The 27480-nt window shown below is 61.6% G+C and overlaps 5 protein-coding genes across 5 annotated transcripts in view; 2 read left to right on the forward strand and 3 right to left on the reverse strand.

The window, feature by feature from the left end:
* Positions 1–5939: 5939 nt before the first annotated feature.
* Positions 5940–14033, reverse strand: LOC143696497 (mucin-17-like). The gene is made up of 11 exons (XM_077192897.1): positions 13485–14033; positions 13275–13398; positions 13087–13194; positions 11822–11949; positions 11682–11740; positions 11447–11595; positions 11262–11330; positions 10409–10571; positions 9119–9277; positions 7888–8119; positions 5940–7046 (listed from the first exon to the last, which is right to left on the reverse strand). Exons 1-11 carry the CDS (start codon positions 14031–14033, stop codon positions 7008–7010), a joined length of 1779 nt encoding a protein of 592 aa, XP_077049012.1. The 3' UTR covers positions 5940–7007.
* A 986-nt stretch (positions 14034–15019) lies between these two features.
* On the reverse strand, positions 15020–18419 carry MUC22 (mucin 22). The gene has a single exon (XM_077192934.1). The coding sequence runs from the start codon at positions 18194–18196 to the stop codon at positions 15158–15160; it is 3039 nt and encodes a 1012-aa protein (XP_077049049.1). The 5' UTR covers positions 18197–18419; the 3' UTR covers positions 15020–15157.
* LOC143696511 (uncharacterized) lies at positions 18419–20559 on the reverse strand. Its single transcript, XM_077192935.1, has one exon. It carries the CDS (start codon positions 19837–19839, stop codon positions 18424–18426), a length of 1416 nt encoding a protein of 471 aa, XP_077049050.1. The 5' UTR covers positions 19840–20559; the 3' UTR covers positions 18419–18423.
* Positions 19963–21390, forward strand: LOC143696498 (uncharacterized). The gene is made up of 4 exons (XM_077192898.1): positions 19963–20163; positions 20259–20594; positions 20636–21097; positions 21160–21390. Exons 1-4 carry the CDS (start codon positions 19963–19965, stop codon positions 21388–21390), a joined length of 1230 nt encoding a protein of 409 aa, XP_077049013.1.
* Positions 21391–23349: 1959 nt separating this feature from the next.
* Positions 23350–27480, forward strand: part of LOC129134052 (arf-GAP with coiled-coil, ANK repeat and PH domain-containing protein 1-like) — a 14682-nt gene continuing 10551 nt past the window's right edge. The window contains exons 1-3 of the mRNA XM_077192899.1: positions 23350–23358; positions 23508–23654; positions 26713–26731. Of these exons, the coding sequence (XP_077049014.1) occupies positions 23350–23358; positions 23508–23654; positions 26713–26731 (175 nt within the window). The remainder of the gene's footprint in view (positions 23359–23507; positions 23655–26712; positions 26732–27480) is intronic.

Below are 27480 nucleotides of genomic sequence, written 5' to 3' on the forward strand. Positions count from 1 at the left end.
TGTTCTTCATCCTTTGTTCACGGTGGAGGAGATACCCCAGGACAGAGGCACCCCAACCCCAGGAGCTCCATGGGAAGGAGACCCCAACCCCGGGAGATCCACGGGAAGGAGACCCCAACCCCAGGAGCTCCATGGGAAGGAGACCCCAACCCCAGGAGTTCCATGGGGAGGAGACCCCAACCCCAGGAGATCCATGAGAAAGAGACCCCAACCCCAGGAGTTCCATGGGAAGGAGACCCCAAGCCCGGGAGTTCCATGGGAAGGAGACCCCAACCCAGGAGATCCATGGGAAGGAGACCCCAACCCCAGGAGTTCCACGGGAAGGAGACCCCAACCCCGGGAGACCCCTGAGAAAGAGACCCCAACCCCAGGAGTTCCATGGGAAGGAGACCCCAACCCCAGGAGCTCCATGGGAAGGAGACCCCAACCCCAGGAGATCCACGGGAAGGAGACCCCAACCCCGGGAGATCCATGGGAAGGAGACCCCAACCCCAGGAGATCCATGGGAAGGAGACCCCAACCCCGGGAGATCCATGGGAAGGAGACCCCAACCCCAGGAGTTCCATGGGAAGGAGACCCCAACCCCGGGAGTTCCATGGGAAGGAGACCCCAACCCAGGAGATCCATGGGAAGGAGACCCCAACCCCAGGAGCTCCATGGGAAGGAGACCCCAACCCCAGGAGATCCACGAGAAAGAGACCCCAACTCAGAAGATCCACGGGAAGGAGACCCCAACCCCGGGAGATCCATGGGAAGGAGACCCCAACCCCAGGAGCTCCATGGGAAGGAGACCCCAACCCCAGGAGACCCCAGGAGACCCCAGAACCTCCACCCTCCTCTTCCTCCCCACCTCAGGAGACCCCTGAGAAGGAGACCCCCACCCCAGGAGACCCCATAAGACCCCAGAACCTCCACCCTCCTCTTCCTCCCCATCCCAGGAGCTCCATGGGTAGAAGACCCCACCCCAGGAGACCCCAGAACCTCCACCCTCCTCTTCCTCCCCACCTCAGGAGACCCTTGAGAAGGAGCCCCCACCCTTGCCATGACCCCCAGAGAGAAGACCCCTCCCCACCCCGGTGACCCCTCCCCAGCTCACGCACTGGCCGGGGGGCTGGCGCCGTGGGGCAGGTAGAGGCAGATGGTGGCCACGGTGGCCACGGTGGGGACCGTGGAGCTGGTGAGGAAGTCCCCGGTGGTCCCGGCAGAGACGTGGGACAGCGCCCCGGTGGCCTCGGTGGCGTTGGGCGGGGTGGTGGCCCTGGTGTCACTTTTTGGCGTGGTGGCCCCGGTGTCACTTTTTGGGGTGGTGGCCCTGGTGTTGTTCTCCATGCTCCTGCTGTGTCCTCCCGTGATGATCGCTGGCATGGCCGTGGTGTCACCTTCCAGGCCGGTGGCCGTGGTGTCACTCTCCGTGACGGTGGCCCTGGTGTTGTTCTCCATGGTCCTCCTGTGGCTCTCCATGGTGGTCACACTGGTGTCACTTTTCAAGGTGGTGGCGCTGGTGCTGTTCCTCATGGCCCTGGTGCTGTTCCTCGTGGCCCTGGTGGTGGCCCTGCTGTGGCTTCCCAGGCGTCCTGGTGGCACCGTCACGGTGTCACTTTCCACGGTGGTGGCCCTGGTGCTGCTTAACGTGGTGGCCACTGGTGTGGCCTCGGTGTCACCCTCCACAGGGGTGGCCTCGGTGTCACCTTCCATGGCCGTGGTCTCACCATCCACGGCTGTGGTCTCATCCTCCATGGCCGTGGTGTCACCTTCCACAGCTGTAGTGTCACCCTCCATGGTGGTGGCCCTGGCGTGGCTCCTCACGTGTGAGGCTGTGACATTTCTCGCTGGCAGCATCGGCGTGGTGGCCATGGGGACACTTCCCCTGACCCTGGTGGATCTCCCTGTGGTGGTCACCACGTCATGTTCTGTGCCACCATTGACCGCTGTGTCCTCTTCTGTGATGGTCACCACGCCAGGGTCTGTGCTGGCCACCCCATGACTGACCGTGGTGGGGCTGACCACTCTGGTGGTGACCACGTCATGTTCTGTGCCACCATTGACTGCTGTGTCCTCTTCTGTGATGGTCACCACGCCAGGGTCCGTACTGGCCACCCCATGACTGACCGTGGTGGGGCTGACCACTCTGGTGGTGACCACGTCATGGTCTGTGCCACCGTTGACCACTGTGTCCTCTTCTGTGATGGTCACCATGCCATGGTCCGTGCTGGCCACCCCATGACTGACCGTGGTGACCATCACGTCATGTTCTGTGCCACCGTTGACCGCTGTGTCCCTCTCAGTGATGGTCACCACGCCGTGGTCCGTGCTGGCCACCCCATGACTGACCGTGGTGGGGCTGACCACTCTGGTGGTGACCACATCATGGTCAGTGCCACCATTGACCACTGTGTCCTCTTCTGTGATGGTCACCACGCCAGGGTCCGTGCTGGCCACCCCATGACTGACCGTGCTGGCGCTGACCACACCGGTGACAGTGACATTCCTTCCCACGGTGCCACCATGAGCGGTGACCACGGTGGTGCCATTGCCCTCCACAGGCCTGGCCGTGACATTCCTGGCTCTCCTCACCGATGGCCCATCCGTGGTGCCACCTCCGGCCGTGGTGGCCGTCACCGTGCCGTTCGTCCCCGCTGTGTCACCGACGTACAGCGCCCTCCCCGCCGCCGTGGTCGCTCCCGTCCCGACGCACTCGCACCGAGGTCCCCAAGCCGTGGGGGGACACCGGCACGTCCCCTTCTCCTCCAAGGTGCCACCGTTGAGGCACGGCCCCAGCTCCTCCAGCTCCTGGCAGGTGTCCCCGCGGAACCCAGGCGGGCACACGCACCTCGTCCCAAAGGCGGTGGCCCCGTTGCGGCAGGCGCTGGCGGGGTCGCGGCGCTGGCACCGGGGTCCCCCGAAACCCGGGGGACAGTAGCAGGCTGTCCCCACGGCGGTGCCACCGTTGCGGCAGGAGCTGGCGGGGTCGGGGGTCTCGCAGAGGTGGCCGGAGTGGCCGGGGGGACAAACGCAGGTGTCCCCAACCGCGGTGCCACCGTTGGCGCAGGGGGCTGCAAGGGACGGGAGGGTGTGGGGTGGGAATGGGGATGTCACCAACTGGGGAGGGGGCTGGGGGGTTGTGTCCAAACTGGGGAGGGGGCTGGGGTTGTCCTCAAACTAGAAAAGGGAACTGGGAATCTGTCCCCAAACTGGAGATTGGACACAAAATTCTGTCCCCAAACTGGAGAAGGGACACAAGGGTTTGTCCCCAAATTGGAAAAGGGACACAAAGTTCTGTCCCCAAACTGGAGATTGGACACAAAGTTCTGTCCCCAAACTGGAGAAGGGAACTGGGAATCTGTCCCCAAACTGGAAAAAGGAACTGGGAGTCTGTCCCCAAACTGGAGATTGGACACAAAATTCTGTCCCCAAACTGGAGAAGGGACACAAGGGTTTGTCCCCAAATTGGAAAAGGGACACAAAGTTCTGTCCCCAAACTGGAGAAGGGAACTGGGAGTCTGTCCCCAAACTGGAGATTGGACACAAAGTTCTGTCCCCAAACTGGAGAAGGGACACGAAAGTCTGTCCCCAAACTGGAAAAAGGAACTGGAAATCTGTCCCCAAACTGGAGAAGGGACATAAAGTTCTGTCCCCAAACTGGGAAAGGGACCCAAGGGTTTGTCCCCAAATTGGAAAAGGGAACTGGGAGTCTGTCCCCAAACTGGGAGAGGGACCCAAGGGTTTGTCCCCAAACTGGAGAAGGGAACTGGGGTCCATCCCCTCCTGCCCCACCTGCTCCCATGGATCAACGTCCCCCAACCCAGCGCCCTCGGGAGGGGACCCTCAAGCCTGGGAGGGGACATTGGGGTGTGACCCCCAAAATCTGCTCCTTCAGGACCAGAACCCCCCACCCCAAGATGGGAACAGGGGAGGGGACACAAGGGTTGTGGTGGCCCCCAAAAATGTGCTGCAAGCTCATCACCGGGAATCCCCAAAAAGAGCCAAAAACCCCCCAAAAAAGAGCCAAAACCCCCCCAAAAATTCCCAAAAAAAGAGAGAATTCTGGAGGTGCCCCCGTCTCACCTGACAGAGCCATCGAGGGGATGAAGAGGAGGAGGAGGAGGAAGATGAGGTTGGAGACGCTGCCACCCAACTCCATCCTCGGCCGATCCTGGAGCAGCGACTGAGCCGGGTCCGGCGGCCGCCGGGGACTTTGTGGCCCAAACCCGTCCCGGTCACCAACCGCAAGGTTGGGCAGCGCCGGTAAATAATTCCCTGAGTCACCAAATTTTATCAAACCCCTGGAACCCGGAAAATGTAAAAAAAAAAAAAAAAAAAAAAATTAAATAATTAAATAATTAATTAATTAAAAAAGAAAAAAAAAAAAAAAAGAAGGGGCGTGAAAAGAGTCGGGACATTCCCCAAGGAATTCCAAGCGGCCGGGTCACTCCAGCCCAGCCCTGGCGCCGGGGTTGCTGATAAGATAAGGGAGTGGGGAGCTGGGGGGGTGGGCACCGCCTTCGGGGCGGGGCCGGCGTCCCGAAAATCCTGGAGATGCTGGAGCCGGGACCGGGGATGCGGGGGAGCTTGGGTTGGGTTGGGTTGAGATCCGTTGAGTTGGGTTGGGTTAGGTTGGGTTTAGTTGGGTTGGGTTGGGTTTAGTTGGGTTGGGTTGGGTTACGTTGACTTGGGTTGGGTTACGTTGATCTGGGTTGCGTTGGGTTGGGTTTGGTTTGGTTGGGTTGGGTTTGGTTGGGTTGGGTTGCATTGAGTTGGGTTGGGTTGGGTTGAGTCACCGCGGGGTGACGGCCACGCGTCCCCTCCCAGCCAGGGGAGGGGGTTTTGGGATTTTGGGGCGTCCCCAATGGGGGTCCCGGTGGGATTTGGGGTGGTTTGGGTTGCGTTGAGTTGGGTTGGGTTGGGTTGGGTTGAGTCATCCCCTCCCAGTGAGGGCAGGGGGTTTTGGGGTGAGGAGGGGATTTTGGGGTGTCCCCAAGGGGTCCCTGGTGGGATTTGGGGTGTTTGGGGGGGGTTTGTTGGGTGGCCTCACCTTCCTGGATGTCCCCAGTGTGTCCCAGTTCTGTCCAGTTTGTTCTGGGTGGTACCTGCTCATTGGGGTGTCCCAGTCTGTCCCAGTCTGTCCCAGTAAATCCCAGTTTGTTCTGGGTGCCACCTCCTCCCAGTGCCTCCCAGTATGTCCCAGTATGCCCCAGTCTGTCCCAGTATGTCCCAATTTGCTCTGGGTGCCACCTCCTCCCAGTATCTCCCAGTAAATCCCAGTTTGTTCTGGGTGCCACCGGCTCCCAGTCTGTCCCAGTATGCCCCAGTCTGTCCCAGTATGTCCCAGTTTGTTCTGGGTGCCACCTGTTCCCAGTATCTCCCAGTAAGTCCCAGTTTGTTCTGGGTGCCACCGGCTCCCAGTGCCTCCCAGTAAGTCTCAGTCTGTCCCAGTATGTCCCAATTTGCTCTGGGTGCCACCTGCTCCCAGTATCTCCCAGTAAGTCCCAGTTTGTTCTGGGTGCCACCTGCTCCCAGTAAATCCCAGTAAGTCCCAGTTTGTTCTGGGTGCCACCTCCTCCCAGTCCCTCCCAGTCCCTCCCAGTCCCTCCCAGTCCCGTGCCCCCCCCCCCGCCAACCCCAAAACCGAGGGAATTCACACAAATTAAACCAAGCAATCAGTCGTTTATTATCAACACATTGATTAATTAATATAAATAAATACGGGGGGGGGGGGGAGGGGCAGGAAAAGGGGGCGGGGCTCCTCCCCCTCAGGGTTTTTTGGGGGGGTTTCCACCCCCCCTGGGGACCCTCCAGGCTCTGCCCGGGGGGGGTGGGGCTTCATCACCCCAAATAAATAAATATTGAGGGGTTCCCTCCCCCAAACCCCACAGAAATCCCAAAAAAATCCCCCCAAAACCCCCAAAATCCCCCCAAAAACCCCAACCCCAAGGGTCTCACCCGGCTCCTGACGCGTCCCGCGCGCCGGAGCAAACTGGGAGATACTGGGAGATACTGGGAGATACTGGGAGATACTGGGAGCTGGTCCCGATTCTCACGCGGGTTTGGGGGTCTCTCTTGGGGTTTGGGGGTCTCCTGGTCCGTGCTGGGGTCTCCTGGTTGGGGTTGGGGTCCCCTCATTGGGGTTGGGGTCTTCTGGTCCATGTTGGGGTCTCCTGGTTGGAGTCAATGTCCCCTCATTGGGGTTGGGGTCTCCTGGTTGGGGTTGGGGTCTCCTGGTCCATGTTGGGGTCCCCTCATTGGGGTCGATGCCCCCTCATTGGGGTCGGGGTCCCCTCATTGGGGTTGGGGTCTTCTGGTCCATGTTGGGGTCTCCTGGTTGGAGTCAATGTCCCCTCATTGGGGTTGGGGTCTCCTCATTTGGGTTGGGGTCTCCTGGTCCATGTTGGGGTCTCCTGGTTGGAGTCAATGTCCCCTCATTGGGGTTGGGGTCTTCTGGTCCATGTTGGGGTCTCCTCATTGGGGTTGGGGTCTCCTGGTCCATGTTGATGTCCCCTGGTCCAGGTCGATGTCCCCTCATTGGGGTCAGGGTCTCCTCTTTGGGGTCGATGTCCCCTCATTGGATTTGGGGTCCCCTCATTGGGGTCAGGGTCTCCTCTTTGGGGTCGATGTCCCCTCACTGGGTTTGGGGTCCCCTCATTGGGGTCAGGGTCCTCTCATTGGGTTTGGGGTCCCTTCTTTGGTGTCGATGTCCCCTGGTCCAGGTCGATGTCCCTTCATTGGGGTCAATGTCCCCTCTTTGGGTTTGGGGTCCCCTCTTTGGGGTCAGGGTCTCCTGGTCCATGTTGGGGTCTCCTGGTCCATGTTGATGTCCCCTGGTCCATGTTGGGGTCCCCTCATTGGAGTCGGGGTCCCCTCGTTGGGGTCGGGGTCTCCTGGTCCAGGTCGATGTCCCCTCATTGGGGTCGATGTCTCTTCATTGGGGTCGATGTCCCCTCACTGGGTTTGGGGTCCCCTCTTTGGGGTCGGGGTCTCCTTGTGACGCTCCAGGAGGTCCCACGGGGGGGTCACAGGTCAGGGGTGACCCTCGGCCGCGGGGTCCTCAGCTGGGGAGAGGGGACAGAGTGAGAGGGGGCTTGGGGTCCCTTTAGGGTCCTGGCAGGGGATTTGGGATCCCTTTAAGGTCCTGGAAGTGGTTTGGGGTCCCTTTTGGGTCCTGGAAGGGGATTTAGGTCCCTTTTGGGTCCTGGAGGGGGTTTAGGTTCCTTTAGGGTCCTGGAAGGGATTTAGGGTCCCTTTAGGGTCCTGGAAGGGATTTAGGGTCTGTTTTAGGGTCCTGGAAGGGATTTAGGGTCCCTTTAGGGTCCTGGAAGGGATTTAGGGTCCCTTTAGGGTCCTGGAAGGGATTTAGGGTCCCTTTAGGGTCCTGGCAGGGGATTTAGGGTCCTTTTAGGGTCCTGGAAGGGGATTTAGGGTCTTTTTAGGGTCCTGAAAGGGGATTTGGGATCCCTTTAAGGTCCTGGAAGTGGTTTGGGGTCCCTTTAGGGTCCTGGAAGGGGATTTAGGTTCCTTTAGGGTCCTGGAAGGGATTTGGGGTCTGTTTTAGGGTCCTGGAAGGGATTTAGGGTCCATTTAGGGTCCCAGAAGGGATTTAGGGTCTCTTTTGGGTCCTGGAAGGGATTTAGGGTCTCTTTAGGGTCCCAGAAGGGATTAGGGATCTCTTTTGGGCCCTGGAAGGGATTTAGGGTCCTTTTAGGCTCCTGGAAGGGATTTAGGTCCCTTTAGGGTCCTGGAAGGGATTTAGGGTCTGTTTTAGGCTCTTGGAAGGGATTTAGGGTCCTGGCAGGGATTTAGGGTCCCTTTAGGGTCCTAGAAGGGATTTAGGTCCCTTTAGGGTCCTAGAAGGGATTTAGGGTCCTTTTAGGGTCCTGGCAGGGGTGTACGTACCTGCAGGAAGGGATCCACCCTCTCCAAGGACGGCCTGAAGGGGTGGGGACCCCCCAGACCCTCCTGGGGGGGTCCCGGGGGTCTCCTCCAGGTCTCGGGGTCCTCAAATTGGGTCTGGGGGCGGCGGGCGGGGGGGGCGACCCCCGGGTTGGGGATGACGGAACCGCGCGGGGGGGGCCAGGAGAAATCATCGAGCTCGTACCAAGAACCCCCAAAATAGGGGGGGAGGTCGCTGGGGGAGGGGAAAGGGGTGAGAACTGGGAGACCCCCGCCCCAAAATCCCCAAAAACTGGGAGATCCCCCCCCCCCAAAATCCCCAAACTGGGAGATTCCCCCCCAAAATCCCCAAACTGGGAGATTCCTCCCCAAAATGGGAACCCAAACTGGGAACCCAAACTGGGAGCCCAAACTGGGAGCCCAAACTGGGAGCCCCTCTCCAAACTGGGAGCCCCTCCCCAAACTGGGAACCCAAACTGGGAGCCCATCCCCAAACTGGGAGCCCAAACTGGGAGCTCCGTCCCAAACTGGGAGCCCAAACTGGGAGACCCCTCCCCAAACTGGGAGCTCCGTCCCAAACTGGGAGCCCAAACTGGGAGCCGCCATCCCAAACTGGGAGCTCCCCCCAAACTGGGAGCCCAAACTGGGAGCCCAAACTGGGAGCCCCTCTCCAAACTGGGAGCCCCTCCCCAAGCTGGGAGCCCAAACTGGGAGCCCCTCTCCAAACTGGGAACCCAAACTGGGAACCCCCTCCCAAAATGGGAACCCAAACTGGGAGCCCAAACTGGGAGCCCAAACTGGGAGCCCCTCTCCAAACTGGGAACCCAAACTGGGAGCCCCATCCCAAACTGGGAACCCAAACTGGGAGCCCCTCCCCAAACTGGGAGCCCCCTCCCCAAACTGGGAGCTCCATCCCAAACTGGGAGCCCAAACTGGGAGATCTCCCCCAAACTGGGAGCCCAAACTGGGAGCCCCATCCCCAAACTGGGAGCCCAAACTGGGAGCCCAAACTGGGAGCCCCATCCCAAACTGGGAGCCCAAACTGGGAGCCCAAACTGGGAGCCCCATCCCAAACTGGGAGCCCCCTCCCCAAACTGAGAGCCCCTCCCCAAACTGGGAGCCCCCATCACAAACTGGGAGCTCCCCCCAAACTGGGAACCCAAACTGGGAGCCCAAACTGGGAGCCCCATCCCAAACTGGGACCCCCCCAGTGCAGCCCCCCCCGTGCCGGTACCTCCGGTAGCGCCGGTGCCGGCGGCAGAGCAGCAGCGCCGCGAGGATGATGCAGGTGAGGAAGAGCAGGGCCACGGCCACGCCCAGCCCGGTGCCCACCTTGCTGACCCGGCCCGAGCACTGGGAGCCCGTGTACCAGAACAGGTCCTGGTCCGGGCAACTGCGGAGGGGACAACCAGGGGGGACATTGGGACCTCATGGTGGACACTGGGACCCCATGATGGACACTGGGACCTCATGGTGGACATTGGGACCCCATGATGGACACTGGGACCTCATGGTGGACGTTGGGAACCCCCAATGGGTGTTGGGACCCCATGGTGGACATTGGGACCCCATGATGGACACTGGGACCTCATGGTGGACATTGGGAACCCCCAATGGGTGTTGGGACTCCATGGTGGACGTTGGGACCTCATGGTGGACGTTGGGACCCCCCAATGGGTGTTGGGACCCCATGGTGGACATTGGGACCCCACGGTGGACCTTGGGACCTCATGGTGGACCTTGGGACCCCATGGTGGACCTTGGGACCCCATGGTGGACGTTGGGACCTCATGGTGGACATTGGGACTCCATGGTGGACGTTGGGACCTCATGGTGGACATTGGGAACCCCCAATGGGTGTTGGAACCTCATGGTGGACGTTGGGACCCCATGGTGGATGTTGGGACCCCCCAATGGGTGTTGGGACTCCATGGTGGACGTTGGGACCCCATGGTGGATGTTGGAACCTCATGGTGGATGTTGGGAACCCCCAATGGGTGTTGGGACCTCATGGTGGACATTGGGAACCCCCAATGGATGTTGGGACTCCATGGTGGACGTTGGGACCTCATGGTGGACGTTGGGACCCCATGGTGGACATTGGGACCTCATGGTGGACATTGGGACTCCATGGTGGACATTGGGACCCCCCAGTGGGTGTTGGGACCCCATGGTGGATGTTGGGACCTCACGGTGGCCATTGTGACCCCATGATGGGTTCTAGGACCCCATGATGGGTTCTAGGACCCCTTGGTGGGATCTGGGACCCTTTGGTGGGATCTGGGACCCCGTGGTGGGTTCTGTGACCCCTTGGTGGTCACTGTGACCCCGTGGTGGGGTCTGGGACCCCGTGGTGGGATCTGGGACCCCGTGGTGGGTTCTGGGACCCCTTGGTGGTCACTGGGACCCTGTGGTGGGTTCTGGGACCCCTTGGTGGGATCTGTGACCCCTTGGTGGTCACTGTGACCCCGTGGTGGGATCTGGGACCCCGTGGTGGGTTCTGGGACCCCGTGGTGGCACTCACAAGCACTGCGGTCCCTGGCGGGTGACCTGGCAGCGGCCGTGGTGGCACTCCAGGCTCTGGGGCCGGTTGGGGGTGCAGGAGGTGACGCAGTGCAGGACCCCCGAGGTCACCACCGGCCAGAAGAAGTCACCGTAGCCGGGGGGGGCCCGCTGGTGGCACAGCTCTGGACAGGAGAGGACAACAAGGGGACACTGAGGGGTGGGTGAGGGACGGGAGATGGTGGGTGAGGGACAGGAGATGGTGGGGTGGTCAGGACGGGACATTGGGATGGTCAGGAAGGTCCCTGGGGTGGTCAGAGGGTGGTGGGATGGTCAGGAGGGGCCATGGGGTGGTCAGGAGGGTCCATGAGATGGTCAGGAGGGTCCATGGGGTGGTCAGGGGACAATGAGATGGTCAGAAGTGTCCATGGGGTGGTCAGGAGGGTCCATGGGGTGGCCAGGAAGGTCCCTGGGGTGGTCAGGAAGGGTCCATGGGATGGTCAGGAGGGTCCATGGGGTGGTCAGGGGGGGCCATGGGGTGGTCAGGAAGGTCCATGGGGTGGTCAGGAGGGTCCATGGGGTGGTCAGGGGGTCCATGGGGTGGTCAGGGGACAATGAGATGGTCATGAGGGTCCATGGGGTGGTCAGGAGGGTCCATGGGGTGGTCAGGGGGTCCATGGGGTGGTCAGGGGACAATGAGATGGTCATGAGGGTCCATGGGATGGTCAGGAGGGTCCATGGGGTGGTCAGGAGGGTCCATGGGGTGGTCAGGAGGGTCCCTGGGGTGGTCAGGGGGGTCCATGGGGTGGTCAGGGGGGTCCATGGGGTGGTCAGGGGGGTCCACGGGGTGGTCAAGGTCTCCACGCCAGCCTCACCATCCAGGTCCATCACCTCCGTCATGGCGCTGACCACGGGGTTGGGTCTCAGCACCAGGCACAGCACGGCTGCGGTGGGGAGGAGAAGACATCAGGGACCAGCACCCTTGGGCGCCCCAGAGGCCCGGGGCAGGTCCCACCAAGGGGTCCAGGAGGATCTGGGGGGGCTTCTGGAGGTCACCCACAGGTGTTGTGCTGGCACTCGCCCTGGGCGGCCTCCGCCTCCCGCAGCTTCTCCACCAGCCCATCCGTGGTCTCCTGGAACTCCTCGCTGGTGTTGCTGCTCTGGGCCATGGTGAAGAACACCTGGTGTCCCACCACGATGCTGCCGGACCTTCAGGGAGGGGACACAGGAGGTGACGAGGTCTGGGGACATCCCACCCTACCCCAGCCTTGAGGGGCGGTCAGGGAGCTCCTTACTTGAGGCTGGTGATCTCCACGCCCTCGTAGCCAGGGATGGTCCCATAGATCTTCTTGATCTGCAAGAAGGTCACCTTGGTCACCTCTGTGGTCACCTTGGTGGCCGTGGCGGGACAACCGGGCCACCCCATGTTCCTCACCTCCTGCCGGAAGTGGTTCTGGAAGGACAGGAAGGTCTCGGAGTCGGGGTCCTTCAGGTCCTTGGAGTAGTTGAAGTTGGTGAGGGTCACCTCCATGTCCACGGCGGCCATGATGGTCCCAGGGAACGCTGGAGGGACAATGGGGAGAAGGGGTCGGTGGGGTGGGATGGAGGGGGTGAGGACCTCCAGGGTGTCCAGGACCACCAAAGTGACCAGGAACCCCAAAGGGACCAGGGCCACCAAAAACACCAGGACCACCAAGGTGCCCAGGGCCACCAAAAACACCAGGACCTCCAAGGTGCCCAGGACCACCAAGAAGACCAAGACCCCCAAAAACATCAAAACCCCCAAAACCACCAGGACCACCAAGAAGACAGAACCTCCAAGATGACCAGAACCCCCAAAATGCTGAAGACCCCCAAGAAGACCAAGACCACCAAGAAGACCAGGACTCCTAAAGACACGAGAACCTCCAAGGTGCTGAGAACCCCAGGAAGATCAGAACCCCAAAGAAGACCAGGACCCCAAAGACACCAGGACCACCAAGGTGCTGAGGACCCCCAAGAAGACCAGAACATCAAAGAAGATCAGAACCTCCATGAAGACCAAACCACCAAGATGGCCAGAACCCCCAAGAGGACCAGAACCTCCAAGATGACCAGAACCACCAAGAAGTCCAGAACCTCCATGAAGACCGAGACCGCCAAGAAGATCAGAACCACCAAGAAGACCAGAACCTCCAAGGAGACCAGAACCTCCATGAAGACCAGAACCTCCAAGATGCCCAAAACCACCAAGAAGACCAGAACCACCAAGATGACCAAAACCCCCATGAAGACCAGAACCACCAAGAAGTCCAGAACCTCCATGAAGACCAGAACCTCCAAGATGCCCAGAACCTCCATGAAGACCAAACCACCAAGATGGCCAGGATCCCCAGATGCCCAGAACCTCCAAGATGACCAGAACCACCAAGAAGTCCAGAACCTCCATGAAGACCAGAACCCCCAAGATGCCCAGGACCCCCAAGATGACCAGAACCCCCAAGATGACCAAAACCCCCAAGATGCCCAGGACCCTCAAGATGACCAGAACCACCAAGAAGACCAGAACCACCAAGAAGTCCAGAACCTCCATGAAGACCAGAACCTCCAAGATGCCCGAAACCCCCATGAAGACCAAGACCCCCAAGATGCCCAGGACCCCCAAGATGCCCGGGCCCTCTTCCCAGGTCCCCCAGGTGCAGGGGTGGGGCCACCACTCACGCAGGTTGGTGTCCACGGTGTCGGTGGAGAACTCGCAGCGTGGCCCGGCGTAGGACGGCGAGCAGAGACATCCGGTGCCGCCGGGGGTGCCCCCGTTCTCACACAGCCCTGGTGGGACACGGGGACATCAGGGACAACCCCGGGGACAACCCCGGGGCAGGGTGGAGCTCACCTGGGTCAGGACTCACCTGGTGGAGGAGGAGCAGCGGTGGAAAAAGGGGTGGTGGAGATGGTGGTGGGCGATGTGGAGGTCAGCAAGGTGGTGGTGGTGGGCCCTGAGGTGGTGAGGGTCACCAAGGTGGTGGGGGTGGTCTTAGGGAGGTCGTGGTGGGCACTGGAGAAGTTGTGGAGCTCCCTAAGGTGCTCGTGGTGGTTTTAGGCGTGGTCGTGCTGGAGACTGAGGAGGTCGTGGTGGTGGTCCTTGAGGTGGTTGGGGTGGGCCCTGAGGTCGTGGTGGTCTCTGGGAAGGTCGTGGTGGTCTTGGGGGTGGTCGTGGTGGTCGCTTTGGTGGTCGTGGGTGCGGTGGGGGTCACCAGGGTGGTCGTGGTGGTCACTGGTGTGGTCGTGGAGGTCCCTGAGGTCGTGGTGGTCACTGAGGTGGTTGTGGTGGACCCTGAGGAGGTGGTGGTGGTCACTGGGGTGGTCGTGGTGGTCACTGGGGTGGGTGTGGAGGTCCATGAGGTGGTCGTGGCAGACCCTGAGGTGGCCGTGGTGGTCTTGGGGGTGGTCGTGGTGGTCACTTCGGGGGTTGTGGGTGCAGTGGGGGTCACCTGGGTGGTCGTGGTGGTCACTGGTGTGGTCGTGGAGGTCCCTGAGGTGGTCGTGGGGGTCTCTGGTGTGGTCGTGGAGGTCCCTGAGGTGGTTGTGGTGGACCCTGAGGAGGTGGTGGTGGCCACTGGGGTGGTCGTGGTGGTCACTGGGGTGGGTGTGGAGGACACTGAGGTCATGGAAGTCACTGGGGCGGTCACAGAGGTCCCTGACGTGGTCGTGGAGGACGCTGGAGTGGTCGTGGTGGTCCCTGAAGTCGTGGAGGTCCCTGGGATGGGCGTGGTGGACTCTGAGGCGGGTAGGGTGGTCACTGGAGTGGTCGTGGAGGTCCATGAGGTGGTCGTGGCAGACCCTGAGGTGGTCGTGGTGGTCTTGGGGGTGGTCGTGGTGGTCACTTCAGTGGTCGTGGGTGCAGTGGGGGTCACCTGGGTGGTCGTGGAGGTCCCTGAGGTGGTCGTGGGGGTCTCTGGAGTGGTCGTGGAGGTCACTGAGGTCGTGGTGGTCACTGAGGTGGTTGTGGTGGACCCTGAGGAGGTGGTGGTGGCCACTGGGGTGGTCGTGGAAGTCACTGGGGCGGTCACGGAGGTCCCTGACGTGGTTGTGGAGGACGCTGGAGCGGTCGTGGTGGTCCCTGAAGTTGTGGAGGTCCCTGGGATGGGTGTGGTGGACTCTGAGGCGGGCAGGGTGGTCACTGGAGTGGTCGTGGAGGTCCATGAGGTGGTCGTGGCAGACCCTGAGGAGGTTGTGGTGGTCTTGGGGGTGGTCGTGGTGGTCACTTCGGGGGTCGTGGGTGCAGTGGTGGTCACTGGTGTGGTCGTGGAGGTCCCTGAGGTGGTTGTGGGCGTCTCTGGTGTGGTCGTGGAGGTCCCTGAGATGGTTGTGGAGGTCCATGAGGTGGTCGTGGCAGACCCTGAGGTGGTTGTGGGGGTCTCTGGTGTGGTTGTGGAGGTCCCTGAGGTCGTGGTTGTCACTGAGGTGGTTGTGGTGGACCCTGAGGAGGTGGTGGTGGTCACTGGGGTGGTCGTGGGCGTCCCTGAGGTGGTTGGGGTCCCTGAGGTGGTCGTGGTGGCCACTGGGGTGGTTGGGGTGGTCTCAGGGGTGGCTGTGGTAGTCCATGAGGTTGTGGAGGTCCCAGACGTGGTCGTGGTGGAGCCTGAGGAGGTCTGGGTGGACCCTGATGCAGTCGTGGTGGTCACTGGGGTGGTTGTGGGTGTCCCGGAGGTGGTTGTGGAGGTCTTTGGTGTGGTTGTGGTGGCCTCTGGAATGGTCGTACCTGATGTGGTTGTGGTGGAGACTGAGGAGGTCATGGAGGTCCCTGGATGGATGTGGTGGCCACTGGGGTGGTTGAGGTCCCTGAGGTGGTTGTGGTGGTCACTGTGTTGGTCGTGGTGGTCCCTGAGGTCGTGGGTGTCACTGAGGTGGTTGGGGTGGTCTCAGGGGTGGTCGTGGTGGTCCATGAGGTCGTTGAGGTCCCAGATGTGGTCGTGGTGGAGACTGAGGAGGTTGTGGTTATCTCTGGTGTGGTCGTGGTGGTCACTGGGGTGGTCGTGGAGGTCCCTGATGTGGTCGTGGTGGTCCCTGGGGTGGTCGTGGAGGTCCCTGAGGTGGTTGAGATCCCTGGGATGGACGTGGTGGAGCCTGAGGTGGTTGTGGTGGTCTCTGGGGTGGTCGTGGGTGTCCCTGTGTTGGTCGTGGTGGTCACTGAGGTCGTTGAGGTCCCTGGCGTGGTCGGGGTGGACTCTGATGTAGTCGTGGTGATCACTGGTGTGGTTGTGGTGGCCTCTGGGGTGGTCCCTGACGTGGCTGTGGTGGAGCCTGAGGAGGTCGGGGTGGTCACTGGGGTGATCGTGGGCATCCCTGTGTTGGTCGTGGAGGTCCCTGAGATGGTTGTGGTGGACCCTGAGGAGGTCGGGGTGGTCTCTTGTATGGTCGTGGTGGTCACTGAGGTTGTGGAGGTCCCAGATGTGGTCATGGTGGAGCCTGAGGAGGTCGTGGTGGACTCTGATGTGGTCATGGTGGTCCCTGGGGTGGTTGTGGGTGTCCCGGAGGTGGTCGTGGAGGTCTCTGGTGTGGTTGTGGTGGCCTCTGGAATGGTCGTCCCTGATGTGGTTGTGGTGGAGACTGAGGAGGTCATGGAGGTCCCTGGGATGGATGTGGTGGCCACTGGGGTGGTTGAGGTCCCTGAGGTGGTTGTGGTGGTCCCTGAGGTCGTGGTGGTCACTGGGGTGGTTGGGGTGGTCTCAGGGGTGGCTGTGGTGGTCCATGAGGTCATTGAGGTCCCAGACGTGGTCGTGGTGGAGACTGAGGAGGTGGTGGTGGTCTCTGGGGTGGTCGTGGGTGTCCCTGTGTTGGTCGTGGTGGTCACGGAGGTCGTTGAGGTCCCTTGTGTGGTCGGGGTGGACTCTGATGTGGTTGTGGTGGTCACTGGTGTGGTTGTGGTGGCCTCTGGAATGGTCGTGGAGGTCCCTGTGGTTGTGGTGGTCTGAGGGGTGGTCGTGGTGGTCCCTGAGGTTGTGGAGGTCCCTGACGTGGTCGTGGTGGACCCTGAGGTGGTGGTGGTGGACCCTGAGGAGGTCGGGGTGGTCTCTTGTATGGTCGTGGTGGTCCCTGAGGTCGTGGAGGTCTCTGTGTTGGTTGTGGGTGCCACCGAGGTGGTTGTGGTGGTCTCTGGGGTGGTCGTGGTGGTCCCTGACGTGGTCGTGATGGAGCCTGAGGAGGTCGTGGGTGTCCCTGAGGTGGTTGGGGTGGTCTTAGGAGTGGTCGTGGTGGTCCCTGAGGTCGTGGTGGTCACTGGGGTGGTCGTGGTGGTCACTGAGGTCGTGGAGGTCCCTGTGGTTGTGGTGGTCTTAGGGGTGGTCAGGGTCGTCCCAGACGTGGCCGTGGTGGACCCTGAGGAGGTGGTGGTGGTCTCTGGGGTGGTCATGGGCGTCCCTGTGTTGGTCGTGGAGGTCCCTGAGATGGTTGTGGTGGACCCTGAGGAGGTCGGGGTGGTCTCTTGTATGGTCGTGGTGGTCACTGAGGTTGTGGAGGTCCCAGACGTGGTCGTGGTGGAGCCTGAGGAGGTCGTGGTGGACTCTGATGTGGTCGTGGTGGTCACTGGGGTGGTTGTGGTGGACTCTGATGTGGTCGTGGTGGTCACTGGGGTGGTTGTGGTGGCCTCTGGAATGGTTGTGGAGGTCCCTGTGGTTGTGGTGGTCTGAGGGGTGGTCAGGGTGGTCCCTGAGGTTGTGGAGCTCCCTGAGGAGGTCGTGGTGGTCTCTGGGGTGGTCGTGGTGGTCACTGAGGAGGTTGGGGTGGTCTTAGGAGTGGTCGTGGTGGTCACTGAGGTCGTGGAGGTCCCAGACGTGGTCGTGGTGGACTCTGCGGATGTCGGGGTGGACTCTGACGTGGTCACAGTGGTCACTGGTGTCATGGTGGTCTCTGGTGTGGTCGTGGAGGTCACTGATGTGGATGTGGTGGTCACTGGTGTGGTTGTGGTGGCCTCTGGAATGGTCGTCCCTGATGTGGTCATGGTGGACCCTGAGGAGGTTGTGGTTATCTCTGGTGTGGATGTGGTGGTCACTGGGGTGGTCATGGAGGTCTCTGGAATGGTCGTCCCTGACGTGGTCGTGGTGGAGACTGAGGAGGTCGTGGAGGTCCCTGGGATGGATGTGGTGGTCTCAGGGGTGGCTGTGGTGGTCCATGAGGTTGTGGAGGTCCCAGACGTGGTCGTGGTGGAGACTGAGGAGGTCATGGTGGTCTCTGGGGTGGTCGTGGTGGTCACTGAGGTCGTTGAGGTCCCTGACGTAGTCGGGGTGGCCACTGGGGTGGTTGTGGTGGTCACTGGTGTGGTTGTGGTGGCCTCTGGGGTGGTCGTGGAGGTCCCTGTGGTTGTGGTGGTCTCAGGGGTGGTCGTGGTGGTCTCTGAGGTCGTGGAGCTCCCTGAGGTGGTTGTGGAGGAGCCTGAGGAGGTCGTGGTGGTCCCTGGGGTGGGTGTGGTGGTCTCAGGGGTGGCTGGGGTGGTCCATGAGGTCGTGGAGGTCCCAGATGTGGTCGTGGCAGACCCTGAGGAGGTCGTGGTGGTCACTGGGGTGGTCGTGGGCGTCCCTGTGTTGGTCGTGGAGGTCCCTGAGATGGTTGTGGTGGACCCTGAGGAGGTCGGGGTGGTCTCAGGGGTGGTCGTGGTGGTCACTGAGGTCGTGGAGGTCCCTGACGTGGTCGGGGTGGACTCTGAGGATGTCGGGGTGGACTCTGACGTGGTCACAGTGGTCACTGGTGTCATGGTGGTCTCTGGTGTGGTTGTGGAGGTCACTGATGTGGATGTGGTGGTCTCAGGGGTGGCTGTGGTGGTCCATGAGGTCATTGAGGTCCCTGACGTGGTCAGGGTGGACTCTGATGTGGTTGTGGTGGTCACTGGTGTGGTCGTGGTGGCCTCTGGAATGGTTGTGGAGGTCCCTGAGGTTGTGGTGGTCTGAGGGGTGGTCAGGGTGGTCCCTGAGGTTGTGGAGCTCCCTGACGTGGTCGTGGTGGACCCTGAGGTGGTGGTGGTGGTCACTGGGGTGCCCGTGGTGGTCCCTGAGGTTGTGGAGATCAGTGGAGTGGTCGGGCGGTCACTGAGGTCGTGGTGGTCCCTGAGGAGGTTGATATTGTCCCCAAGGTGGTTGTGGTGGTCACTGGGATGGTCACGGTGGTCTTAGGAGTGGTCGTGGTGGTCCCTGAGGTGGTCATGGTGGTCACTGGGGTGGTCGTGGGTGTCCCCGAGGTGGTTGGGGTGGTCTTAGGAGTGGTTGTGGTGGTCCATGAGGTCGTGGTGGCCACTGGGGTGGTTGGGGTGGTCTCAGGGGTGGCTGTGGTGGTCCCTGAGGTCATTGAGGTCCCAGACGTGGTCGTTGAGGTCCCTGAGGTGGTCCTGGTGGTCGCTGGGGTGGTCGTGGTGGTCCCTGAGGTCATGGAGGTCTCTGGGAAGGTCGTAGTGGAGGTTCCTGAGGAGGTCGTAGAGGTCCCCGAGGTGGTTGGGGTGGTCTCAGGGGTGGCTGTGGTGGTCCCTGAGGTTGTGGTGGCCACTGGGGTGGTCGTGGTGGACCCTGAGGAGGTTGGGGTGGTCACTGGTGTCATGGTGGTCACTGCGATGGTTGTGGGTGTTCCTGAGGATGTCGTGGAGGTCTCTGGTGAGGTCGTGGAGGTCCCTGAGGTGCTTGGGGAGGTCACTGGGATGGATGTGGTGGTCTCAGGGGTGGTCGTGGTGGTCCACGAGGTCGTGGAGGTCCCAGATGTGGTCATGGTGGAGCCTGAGGAGGTTGTGGTGGTCGCTGGGGTGGTCGTGGAGGTCTCTGAGGAGGTCGCAGGTGTCCCTGGTGTGGTCGTGGTGGTCTCAGGGGTGGTTGTGGTGGTCCATGAGGTCGTGGAGGTCCCAGATGTGGTTGTGGCGGACCCTGAAGAGGTCGTGGTGGTCACTGAGGAGGTCGTGGGTGTCCCTGAGGTGGTTGGGGTGGTCTTAGGAGTGGTCGTGGAGGTCCTTGAGATCGTGGTGGTCTCTGAGGTGGTCGTGGAGGTCCCTGGGGTGGTTGAGGTCATCTCTGGGGTGGTCGTGGTGGTCACTGAGGTTGTGGTCGTCTTTGGGCTGGGTGTGGTGGTCACGGGGATGGTCGTGGAGGTCACTGACGTCGTGGAGGTCCCAGAGGTGGTGGTTGGGGCGGTCTCTGAGGTGGTTGTGGAGGACCCTGTGGTGGTCAGGGAGGTCCCAGGGGTGGTCGTGGTGGTCTCTGATGTGGTTGGGGAGGTCCCTGAGGTGGTTTTGGAGATCCCTGGGATGGTTGTGGAGGTCCCTGAGGTCGTTGGTGAGGTCACTGGTGTGGTCAGAGTGGTCCTAGGAGAGGTCGTGGTGGTCCCTGTGGTGGTCGTGGAGATCCTTGAGGTGGTTGGTGTCACCTCTGTGATGGTCATGGAGGTCCCTGAGGAGGTCGTGGTGGTGGTGGTCACTGGTGTGGTTGTGGAGGTCCCTGGCATGGTTGTGGAGCTCCCGGTGGTGGTTGTGGAGGTGTCTGAGGTCGTCGTGGTGGTCAGTGGTGTGGTCGTGGTGGCCTCTGGGTGGTCGTGGAGGTCCCTGAGGTGCTCAGGGTGGTCCCTGTGATGGTCGGGGTGGTCTCTGAGGTGGTCATGAGGGTCTCTGTGGTGGTTCCTGATGTGGTCGAGGTGGTCCAGGAGGCGGTTGTGGAGCTCCCTGTGATGGTCGTGGAGGTCTCTGGGATGGTGGTGGTGGTCCCTGAGGAGGTGGTGGTGGTCCCTAAGGTGGTCGTAGAGGTCCCTAAGGTGGTTGTGGAGATCCCTGTGGTGCTTGGGATGGTCCCTGTGGTGGTCGTGGAGATCCTGAGGTGGTCGTGGGGGTCTCTGTGGTGCTCAGGGTGGTCCCTGTGGTGGTTGTGGAGATCCCTGGGATGGTTGTGGTGGTCTTGGGTGTGGTCGTGGGTGTCCCTGAGGTGGTCGTGGAGGACCCTGAGGAGGTTGGGGTGGTCTTAGGAGCGGTCGTGGTGGTCACTGAGGTGGTCGTGGGTGTCCCTGAGGTGGTCAGGGTGGTTTCTGAGGTGGTGGTGGAGCTCCCTGGGATGGTTGTGGTGGTTCCTGATGTGGTCGTGGTGGTCTCTGAGGAGGTCGTGGTGGTCCCTGGCATGGTTGTGGAGCTCCCAGTGGTGGTTGTGGAGGTCTCTGAGGTCGTTGTGGTGGTCACTGGTGCGGTCGTGGTGGCCTCTGGGATGGTCATGGAGGTCCCTGAGGTGGTCGTGGTGGCCTCTGGGTGGTCGTGGAGGTCCCTGAGGTGGTCGTGGTGGTCTCCGTGTTGGTCATGGTGGTTCCTGAGGTGACTGTGGAGGTCTCTGTGGTGCTCAGGATGGTCCCTGTGGTGGTCGTGGAGATCCCTGAGGTGGTCGGGGTGGTCCCTGTGGTGACCATCGAGCTCCTCGAAGTGGTCGTGGGGGTCTCTGTGGTGGTTCCTGATGTGGTCGAGGTGGTCCATGAGGTGGTCGTGGAGGTCTCTGTGATCATCGTGGAGCTCTCTGTGGTGCTCAGGGTGGTCCCTGAGGTGGTCGTGGAGGACCCTGAGGAGGTCGTGGTGGTCCCTGGCATGGTTGTGGAGCTCCCAGTGGTGGTTGTGGAGGTCTCTGAGGTTGTCGTGGTGGTCACTGGTGTGGTCGTGGTGGCCTCTGGGGTGGTTGTGGAGGTCCCTGAGGTGGTGAGGGTGATCCCTGTGATGGTTGGGGTGGTCTCTGAGGTGTGGTGGAGCTCCCTGGGATGGTTGTGGTGGTTCCTGATGTGGTCGTGGTGGTCTCTGAGGTGGTCGTGGGGGTCTCTGTGATGGTCGTGGTGGTTCCTGATGTGGTCGAGCTGGTCCATGAGGTGGTGGTGGAGCTCCCTGTGATGGTCGTGGAGGTCTCTGGGATGGTGGTGGTGATCCCTGTGGTGGTCGTGGAGATCCCCGAGGTGGACAAGGTGCTCTCTGCGATGGACGTGGTGGTCCCCTGGGCTGGTCGTGGTGGTCCCTGGGCTGGTCGTGATGGTCTCTGAGGTGTCCATGGAGGTCTCTGAGGTGTCCATGGGTTCCCTGGAGGTCCCTGGGCTGGTCATGGTGGTCCCTGTGGTGGTCGTGGTGGTCCCTGTGGTGGTCATGGTGGTCTCTGAGATGTTCATGGTGGTCCCTGTGGTGGTCGTGGTGGTCCCTGGGCTGGTCATGGGGGTCTCTGAGGTGTCCATGGAGATCCCCATGGTGTCCATGGGTTCCCTGGAGCTCTCCTGGGCTCCGGTTGTCCCCAGGACAGCGGCTGCAGGGGAAGGTCCAGGGTGAGCAGAGACCCCCAAGCCCCTCCCCAGGGAGGAGACCCCGACCTTCCTCCTCTTCCTCCTCCTCCTCCTCCTCCTCCTCTTCCTCCTCTTCCTCCTCTTCCTCCAGGACCTTCAGATCTGAACCCCTCAAACTTCTCCCACCCCAATTCCTCCTCCTCTTCCTCATCCTCCTCTTCCTCCTCATCCTCCTCTTCCTCCTCTTCCTCCTGCCCTTTGACCCACCCAAAGTCACCCCCCCCACCTCGTTGTCTCCACCTTCCTCCTCCTCCTCTTCCTCCTCCTCCTCCCCCCCTTCCTCCCCCCCGGCCTCTCCCCATCGTCCCCACCTTTCACCTCTTCCTCTTCCTCCTCATCCTCTTCCTCCTCATCCTCTTCCTCCTCCACGGCCCTTCAGATCCGAACCCCTCAAAACCTCCCCAGCTCCTCCCGCTCTTCATCGTCACCCTCCTCTTCTTCACCCTCCTCTTCCTCCTCCGGCCCCTTCAGGCCGCGGACCCCTCCAACCCCCAACTCCTCCTCTTCCTCTTCTTCATCCCCTTCGTCTTCCTCCTCCTCCTCCAGGACCTTCAGATCTGAACCCCTCAAACTTCCCCCACCCCCGTTCCTCCTCTTCTTCCTCATCCTCCTCTTCCTCATCCTCTTCTTCATCTCCTTTTCTCATCCTCCTCCTCCTTTTCTTCACCCTCTTCATCCTCCTCTTCTTCGTTCTCCTTTTCTTCATCCTCCTCTTCTTCAACCTCCTCCTCCTCACCCTCTTCCTCTTCATCCTCGTCCCCCTGTCCCCTCCAACCCGTCCCCACCACCCTCCTCCTCCTCTTCTTCATCCTCCTCCTCCTCCTCCTCCTCCAGGACCTTCAGATCTGAACCTTTCAAGCCTCTCCCACCCCAATTCCTCCTCCTCCTCTTCTTCATCCTCTTCTTCATCCTCTTCTCCATCCTCCTCTTCACCCTCCTCTATCTTCACCCTCCTCCTCCTCCCCCGATGTCCCCAATGTCCCCCTGTCCATCCTCACCTGTGATGGCCACCAGGTGACCATTACCAAGTGACCACCACCAGGTGACCACCACCAAGACCCTCCCAATGTCCCCTCCCAATGTCCCTCATGTCCCTCTGTCCATCCTCAGGGCCACCAGGTGACCATCACCAGGACCCTCCCAATGTCCTCTTCCCAATGTCCCCCTGTCCATCCTCAGGGCCACCAGGTGACCACCACCAGGTGGCCATCACCAGGACCCTCCCAATGTCCCCTCCCAATGTCCCCCTGTCCCCCTGTCCATCCTCAGGGCCACCAGGTCAGGGCCACCAGGACCCTCCCCAGTGTCCCCCTGTCCCTCTGTCCCTCTGTCCATCCTCACCCGTGATGACGCAGGTCAGGGCCACCAGGACCCTCCCAATGTCCCCTCCCCAATGTCCCCCTGTTCCCCTGTCCATCCTCAGGGCCACCAGGTGACCATCACCAGGTGACCACCACCAGGTGACCATCACCAGGATCCTCCCCAGTGTCCCCCTGTCCCTCTGTCCCCTGTCCATCCTCACCTGTGATGACGCAGGTGAGGACCCTCACCATGTCCCCTCCCAATGTCCCCGTGTCCCCCCGTCCATCCTCAGGGCCACCAGGTGAGGGCCACCAGGACCCTCCCCAATGTCCCCTCCCAATGTCCCCCTGTCCATCCTCACCCGTGATGACGCAGGTGAGGACCCTCACCATGTCCCCTCCCAATGTCCTCTCCCAATGTCCCCCTGTCCCCCTGTCCATCCTCAGGGCCACCAGGTGACCACCACCAGGACTGTCCCCAATGTCCCCCTCCCAATGTCCCCCTGTCCCCCTGTCCATCCTCAGGGCCACCAGGTGACCCTCACCATGTCCCCTCCCAATGTCCCCCTGTCCCCTGTCCATCCTCAGGGCCACCAGGTGACCACCACCAGGACCTTCCCCAATGTCCCCCTGTCCCCCTGTCCCCCGTCCATCCTCACCGCGATGGCGCAGGTCAGGGCCACCAGCACCGTCCCTCGTGTCCCCCCCATGGATGGCGCCGTGGCCGCCTCCTGTCCCCGAGTGGGGCCGGCGCCAGCGGTGACAGTGACAATATCTGGGGGGGGGGGGGGGGGGGGGACAGGGGGTGGCCCCGGACCTTTGTCCCCAGGTGGGCGGGGGGTGGCGGGCGGTGACACACGCAGGTGACACACACACACAGGTGACACACACACACAGGTGACACACACACACAGGTGACACAGAGCCGGAGAATGCGGCGGCCGCGCCCGATGTCACCGCGAGGGGACATCGGGGTGGGGACATCGGGGTGGGGACATCGGGGTGGGACAAGGAAGTGGCACCGAGATCCATGGGGACATCGGGGTGGGGACATTGGGGTGGGGGGAACATTGCAATGGGGACACGGAGGTGGCACTAGGATCCATGGGGGACATTGGGGTGGAGGGGACATTGCAATGGGGACATTGGGGTGTGGACATTGCAATGGGGACATTGGGGTGGGGACATTGCAATGGGGACATTGAGGGGTCGCGGTGGCCACCGGGGATGTGAGGATGGGGACACAGAGGTGGCACCGAGATCCATGGGGACATTGGGGTGGGGACATTGGGGTGGGGACATTGGGGTGGGGACATTGCAATGGGGACACGGAGGTGGCACCGAGATCCATGGGGACATTGCAATGGGGACATTGGGGTGGGGGGGACATTGCAATGGGGACACAGAGGTGGCACTGGGATCCATGGGGACATTGGGGGTGGGGACATCGGGGTGGGGACATCGGGGTGGGACAAGGAAGTGGCACCGAGATCCATGGGGACATTGGGGTGGGGACATTGAGGTGGGGACACAGAGGTGGCACCGGGATCCATGGGGACATTGGGGTGGGGACATTGGGGTGGGGACATTGGGGTGGGGACATTGCAATGGGGACACGGAGGTGGCACCGGGATCCATGGGGACATTGCAATGGGGACATTGGGGTGGGGACACAGAGGGGTCCCGGTGGCCATCGGGGACGTGAGGATGGGGACACGGAGGTGGCACCGGGATCCATGGAATCAGTCCCAGTCCCTCCCAGTAAATCCCAGTCCATCCCAGTAAATCCCAGTACATCCCAGTACATCCCAGTACGTACCAGTATGTCCCAGTTCCATCCCAGTCCCTCCCAGTATGTCCCAGTCCATCCCAGTTGCTCCCAGTCCATCCCAGTACATCCTAGTCCCTCCCAGTATGTCCCAGTCACTCCCAGTTCCATCCCAGTCCATCCCAGTCCCATCCCAGTACGTCCCAGTCCATCCCAGTCCATCCCAGTCCATCCCAGTACGTCCCAGTCCATCCCAGTACATCCTAGTCCATCCCAGTACGTCCCAGTCCATCCCAGTCCATCCCAGTACATCCAGTCCATCCCAGTCCCCTCCCAGTACGTCCCAGTCCATCCCAGTCCATCCCAGTCCCTCCCAGTCCATCCCAGTTTGTCCCAGTTTGATCCCATTCTCTCCCAGTCCCTCCCAGTCCCTCCCAGTAAATCCCAGTTTGTCCCAGTTTGATCCCATTCTCTCCCAGTCCATCCCAGTCCATCCCCGGGGGTTTCCCCGTGACGTCACCGCCGGGCCCCACCCCGCTCCAGCCAATGGGGGAGGGGCGGGTGACCCTTGGCCGGCGGGAGCAGAAAAGGGGGCGGGGCCACACCTGGGGGACAGACGGACACACCTGGGGGAAAGATGTGGGGACACACCTGGGGACACCTGGACACACCTGGGGACAGAGGCGGAACCGCGACACGAGAGTGACACAGGGGCAGGGGGGACAGGTGTGAGGGGGACAATTCCCCCCCAAATCCCCCAAAATTTCCCCCAAAATTTCCCCCAAAATTTCCCCCAAAATTTCCCCCAGAATTTCCCCCGAATCCCCGCAGAATTTTCTTTAAAATCCCGAAAATCCCCCAAGAGTTCCCTAAAATCCCCACAAATCCCAAAAATGCCTCAAAATTCCCCCCAAAATCGCCCAGAAGGTCCCCCAAATCCCCCCCCCAAAATGCCCGAAATTCCCTAAAAATTCTCCCAAATCCCCCCCCCAAATTGCCCCAAATCCCAAAACTTCCTCCAAAGCTGCCCCAAAATTCTCTAAAAGTTCCGCCCGAAATACCCAAAATTACTTTAAATCCTCCCCCCCACAAAATCCCCCCCAAAAATTCCCCCCAAATCCGCCCCCCCAAAAAAATTCCTCCGAATTCCTCTAAATTCCCCAAAATCCCCCCCCCAAATCCCGGCCCCGAATTCCTCAGAATCCTCCAAAATCCCCCCCAAAATTCCCCCCAAATTCCTCAGAATTCCCCCAAAATCCTCCCAAATTTCCCCCCAAATTTTCCCAAATTCCCCCCCAAAATTCCCCCCAAAATTCCCCCCAAAATTCTCCCCAAAATCCCATCAAATCCCCAAATTTCCTCCCAAATTCCCCCAAATTTCCCCCCAAAATTCCCCCCAAAATTCCCCCCAAAATTCTCCCCAAATTTCCCCCCAAATTCCCCCAAATCGCCCCCAAAATCCCCCCCAAAATCCTCCCCAAAATCCCATCAAATCCCCAAATTTCCCCCAAATTTCCCCCAAAAATTCCCCCCAAAATTCTCCCCAAAATCCCATCAATCCCCAAATTTCCCCCCAAATTCCCCAAATTTCCCCCCAAAATTCCCCCCAAAATTCTCCCCAAAATCCCATCAAATCCCCAAATTTTCTCCAAATTCCCCCCAAATCGCCCCCAAAATTTCCCCAAAATCCCCAAATTTCAACCCAGAATCCCCCTTGTGGGGTGGGGGATGGGCAGCGCATCCTCCTCATCCTCCCCCCTCCCCTCCCCCCCCCCCATTCCCCTCCCCTTTTCCCGGCGCGCGGGGGGAGGGGGGGGGGGGGAGGGGCAGCGCTGCCGCAGGGAGGAGGGAGGGGGGGGAGGGGCGACTCCTTTGGCCCCTCCCCCTCCCACCCCCCCCCCCAATTTAACGCCGCCCCTCCCCCCTCCCCCTCCCCCCCCCCCCCCCCCCGGTATTTTCCAGACGCCGGAGCCGGAGCGAGGCCGGAGCCGCCGGAGCGCGAGGGGGTCGGTGCCGCCCCTCCCCCACCCGAACGCCCCCCCTCCCCCACATCCCCCACCCCCCCTCCCCCATCCTCCGCCATCCCCCTCCCCCACCCCCGCGACCCCTCCCCATCCCCATCCCCCCCCCCCCCCAATTTAATGATCTCCGGAGGATGAGGCCCCATCCCCGCCCCTCCCCCCACACCTGAGACCACCACCCCCCCCACCACCTCCCCCACCATCGATTCCGCCCCTCCCCCACACCTGAGACCCCCCCCCCACTTCATTCCGCCCCTCCCTCCCCATCCCCGCCCCTCCCCCCACACCTGAGACCCCTCCCCCACCCCTTGAGATCCCCCCCCCCTCTCATTCCGCCCCTCCCCCACACCTGAGACACCCCCCCCCCCCCCTCATCGCCCCTCCCCCACCCCCACCCCGGGTACCATTTTGGGGCGGGGCCGGGTGGGGGGAGGGGTCTCTATAGGGGATTGATTTGGGGAGGGGTCTCTCTATAGGACCAGAAGGGTCCCTATAGGGCGGGGGGGGTCCCTATGGGGGATTTGGGGAGGGGTCCCGATAGGGCCGGGGGTCTCTATAGGGCCGGATCTATGGGGCTGAGGGAGGGTCCCTATGGGTCTATGGGGGATTTGGGGAGGGGTCCCTATAGGGTTTGGGGTCTCTATAGGGGATTTGAGGAGGGGTCTCTATAGGGCCGGGGGTCCCTATAGGGGATTTGGGGGAGGGGTCA

Source organism: Agelaius phoeniceus, chromosome 36 (genome assembly GCF_051311805.1).
Source record: "Agelaius phoeniceus isolate bAgePho1 chromosome 36, bAgePho1.hap1, whole genome shotgun sequence".
In the NCBI taxonomy this organism is placed as follows: Eukaryota; Metazoa; Chordata; class Aves; order Passeriformes; family Icteridae; genus Agelaius; species Agelaius phoeniceus.

What these genes read in the sequence shown, in the direction of transcription:
- LOC143696511 (XM_077192935.1), bottom strand. Translation starts at nt 19,839, where the DNA reads ATGCCAGGGACCTCCACAACCACACCAGTGACCACCACCACCACGACC.
- MUC22 (XM_077192934.1), bottom strand. Translation starts at nt 18,196, where the DNA reads ATGACCTCATGGACCACCACAGCCACCCCTGAGACCACCACATCCACA.
- LOC143696498 (XM_077192898.1), top strand. Translation starts at nt 19,963, where the DNA reads ATGGTCGGGGTGGTCTCTGAGGTGGTCATGAGGGTCTCTGTGGTGGTT. An exon ending in CCTCTGGGATGGTCATGGAG is followed by an intron (nt 20,595 to 20,635) that starts GTCCCTGAGGTG and finishes GTGGTCGTGGAG; the next exon opens with GTCCCTGAGGTGGTCGTGGT. An exon ending in TGGTTGGGGTGGTCTCTGAG is followed by an intron (nt 21,098 to 21,159) that starts GTGTGGTGGAGC and finishes GTGGTCTCTGAG; the next exon opens with GTGGTCGTGGGGGTCTCTGT.
- LOC143696497 (XM_077192897.1), bottom strand. Translation starts at nt 14,033, where the DNA reads ATGACCTCAGTGTCCTCCACACCCACCCCAGTGACCACCACGACCACC. An exon ending in CCACCACCACGACCTCCTCA is followed by an intron (nt 13,399 to 13,484) that starts GTCTCCAGCACG and finishes GACCTCCCTAAG; the next exon opens with ACCACCCCCACCACCTTGGT. An exon ending in GGGTGGATCCCTTCCTGCAG is followed by an intron (nt 7,047 to 7,887) that starts GTACGTACACCC and finishes CCCTCTCCCCAG; the next exon opens with CTGAGGACCCCGCGGCCGAG.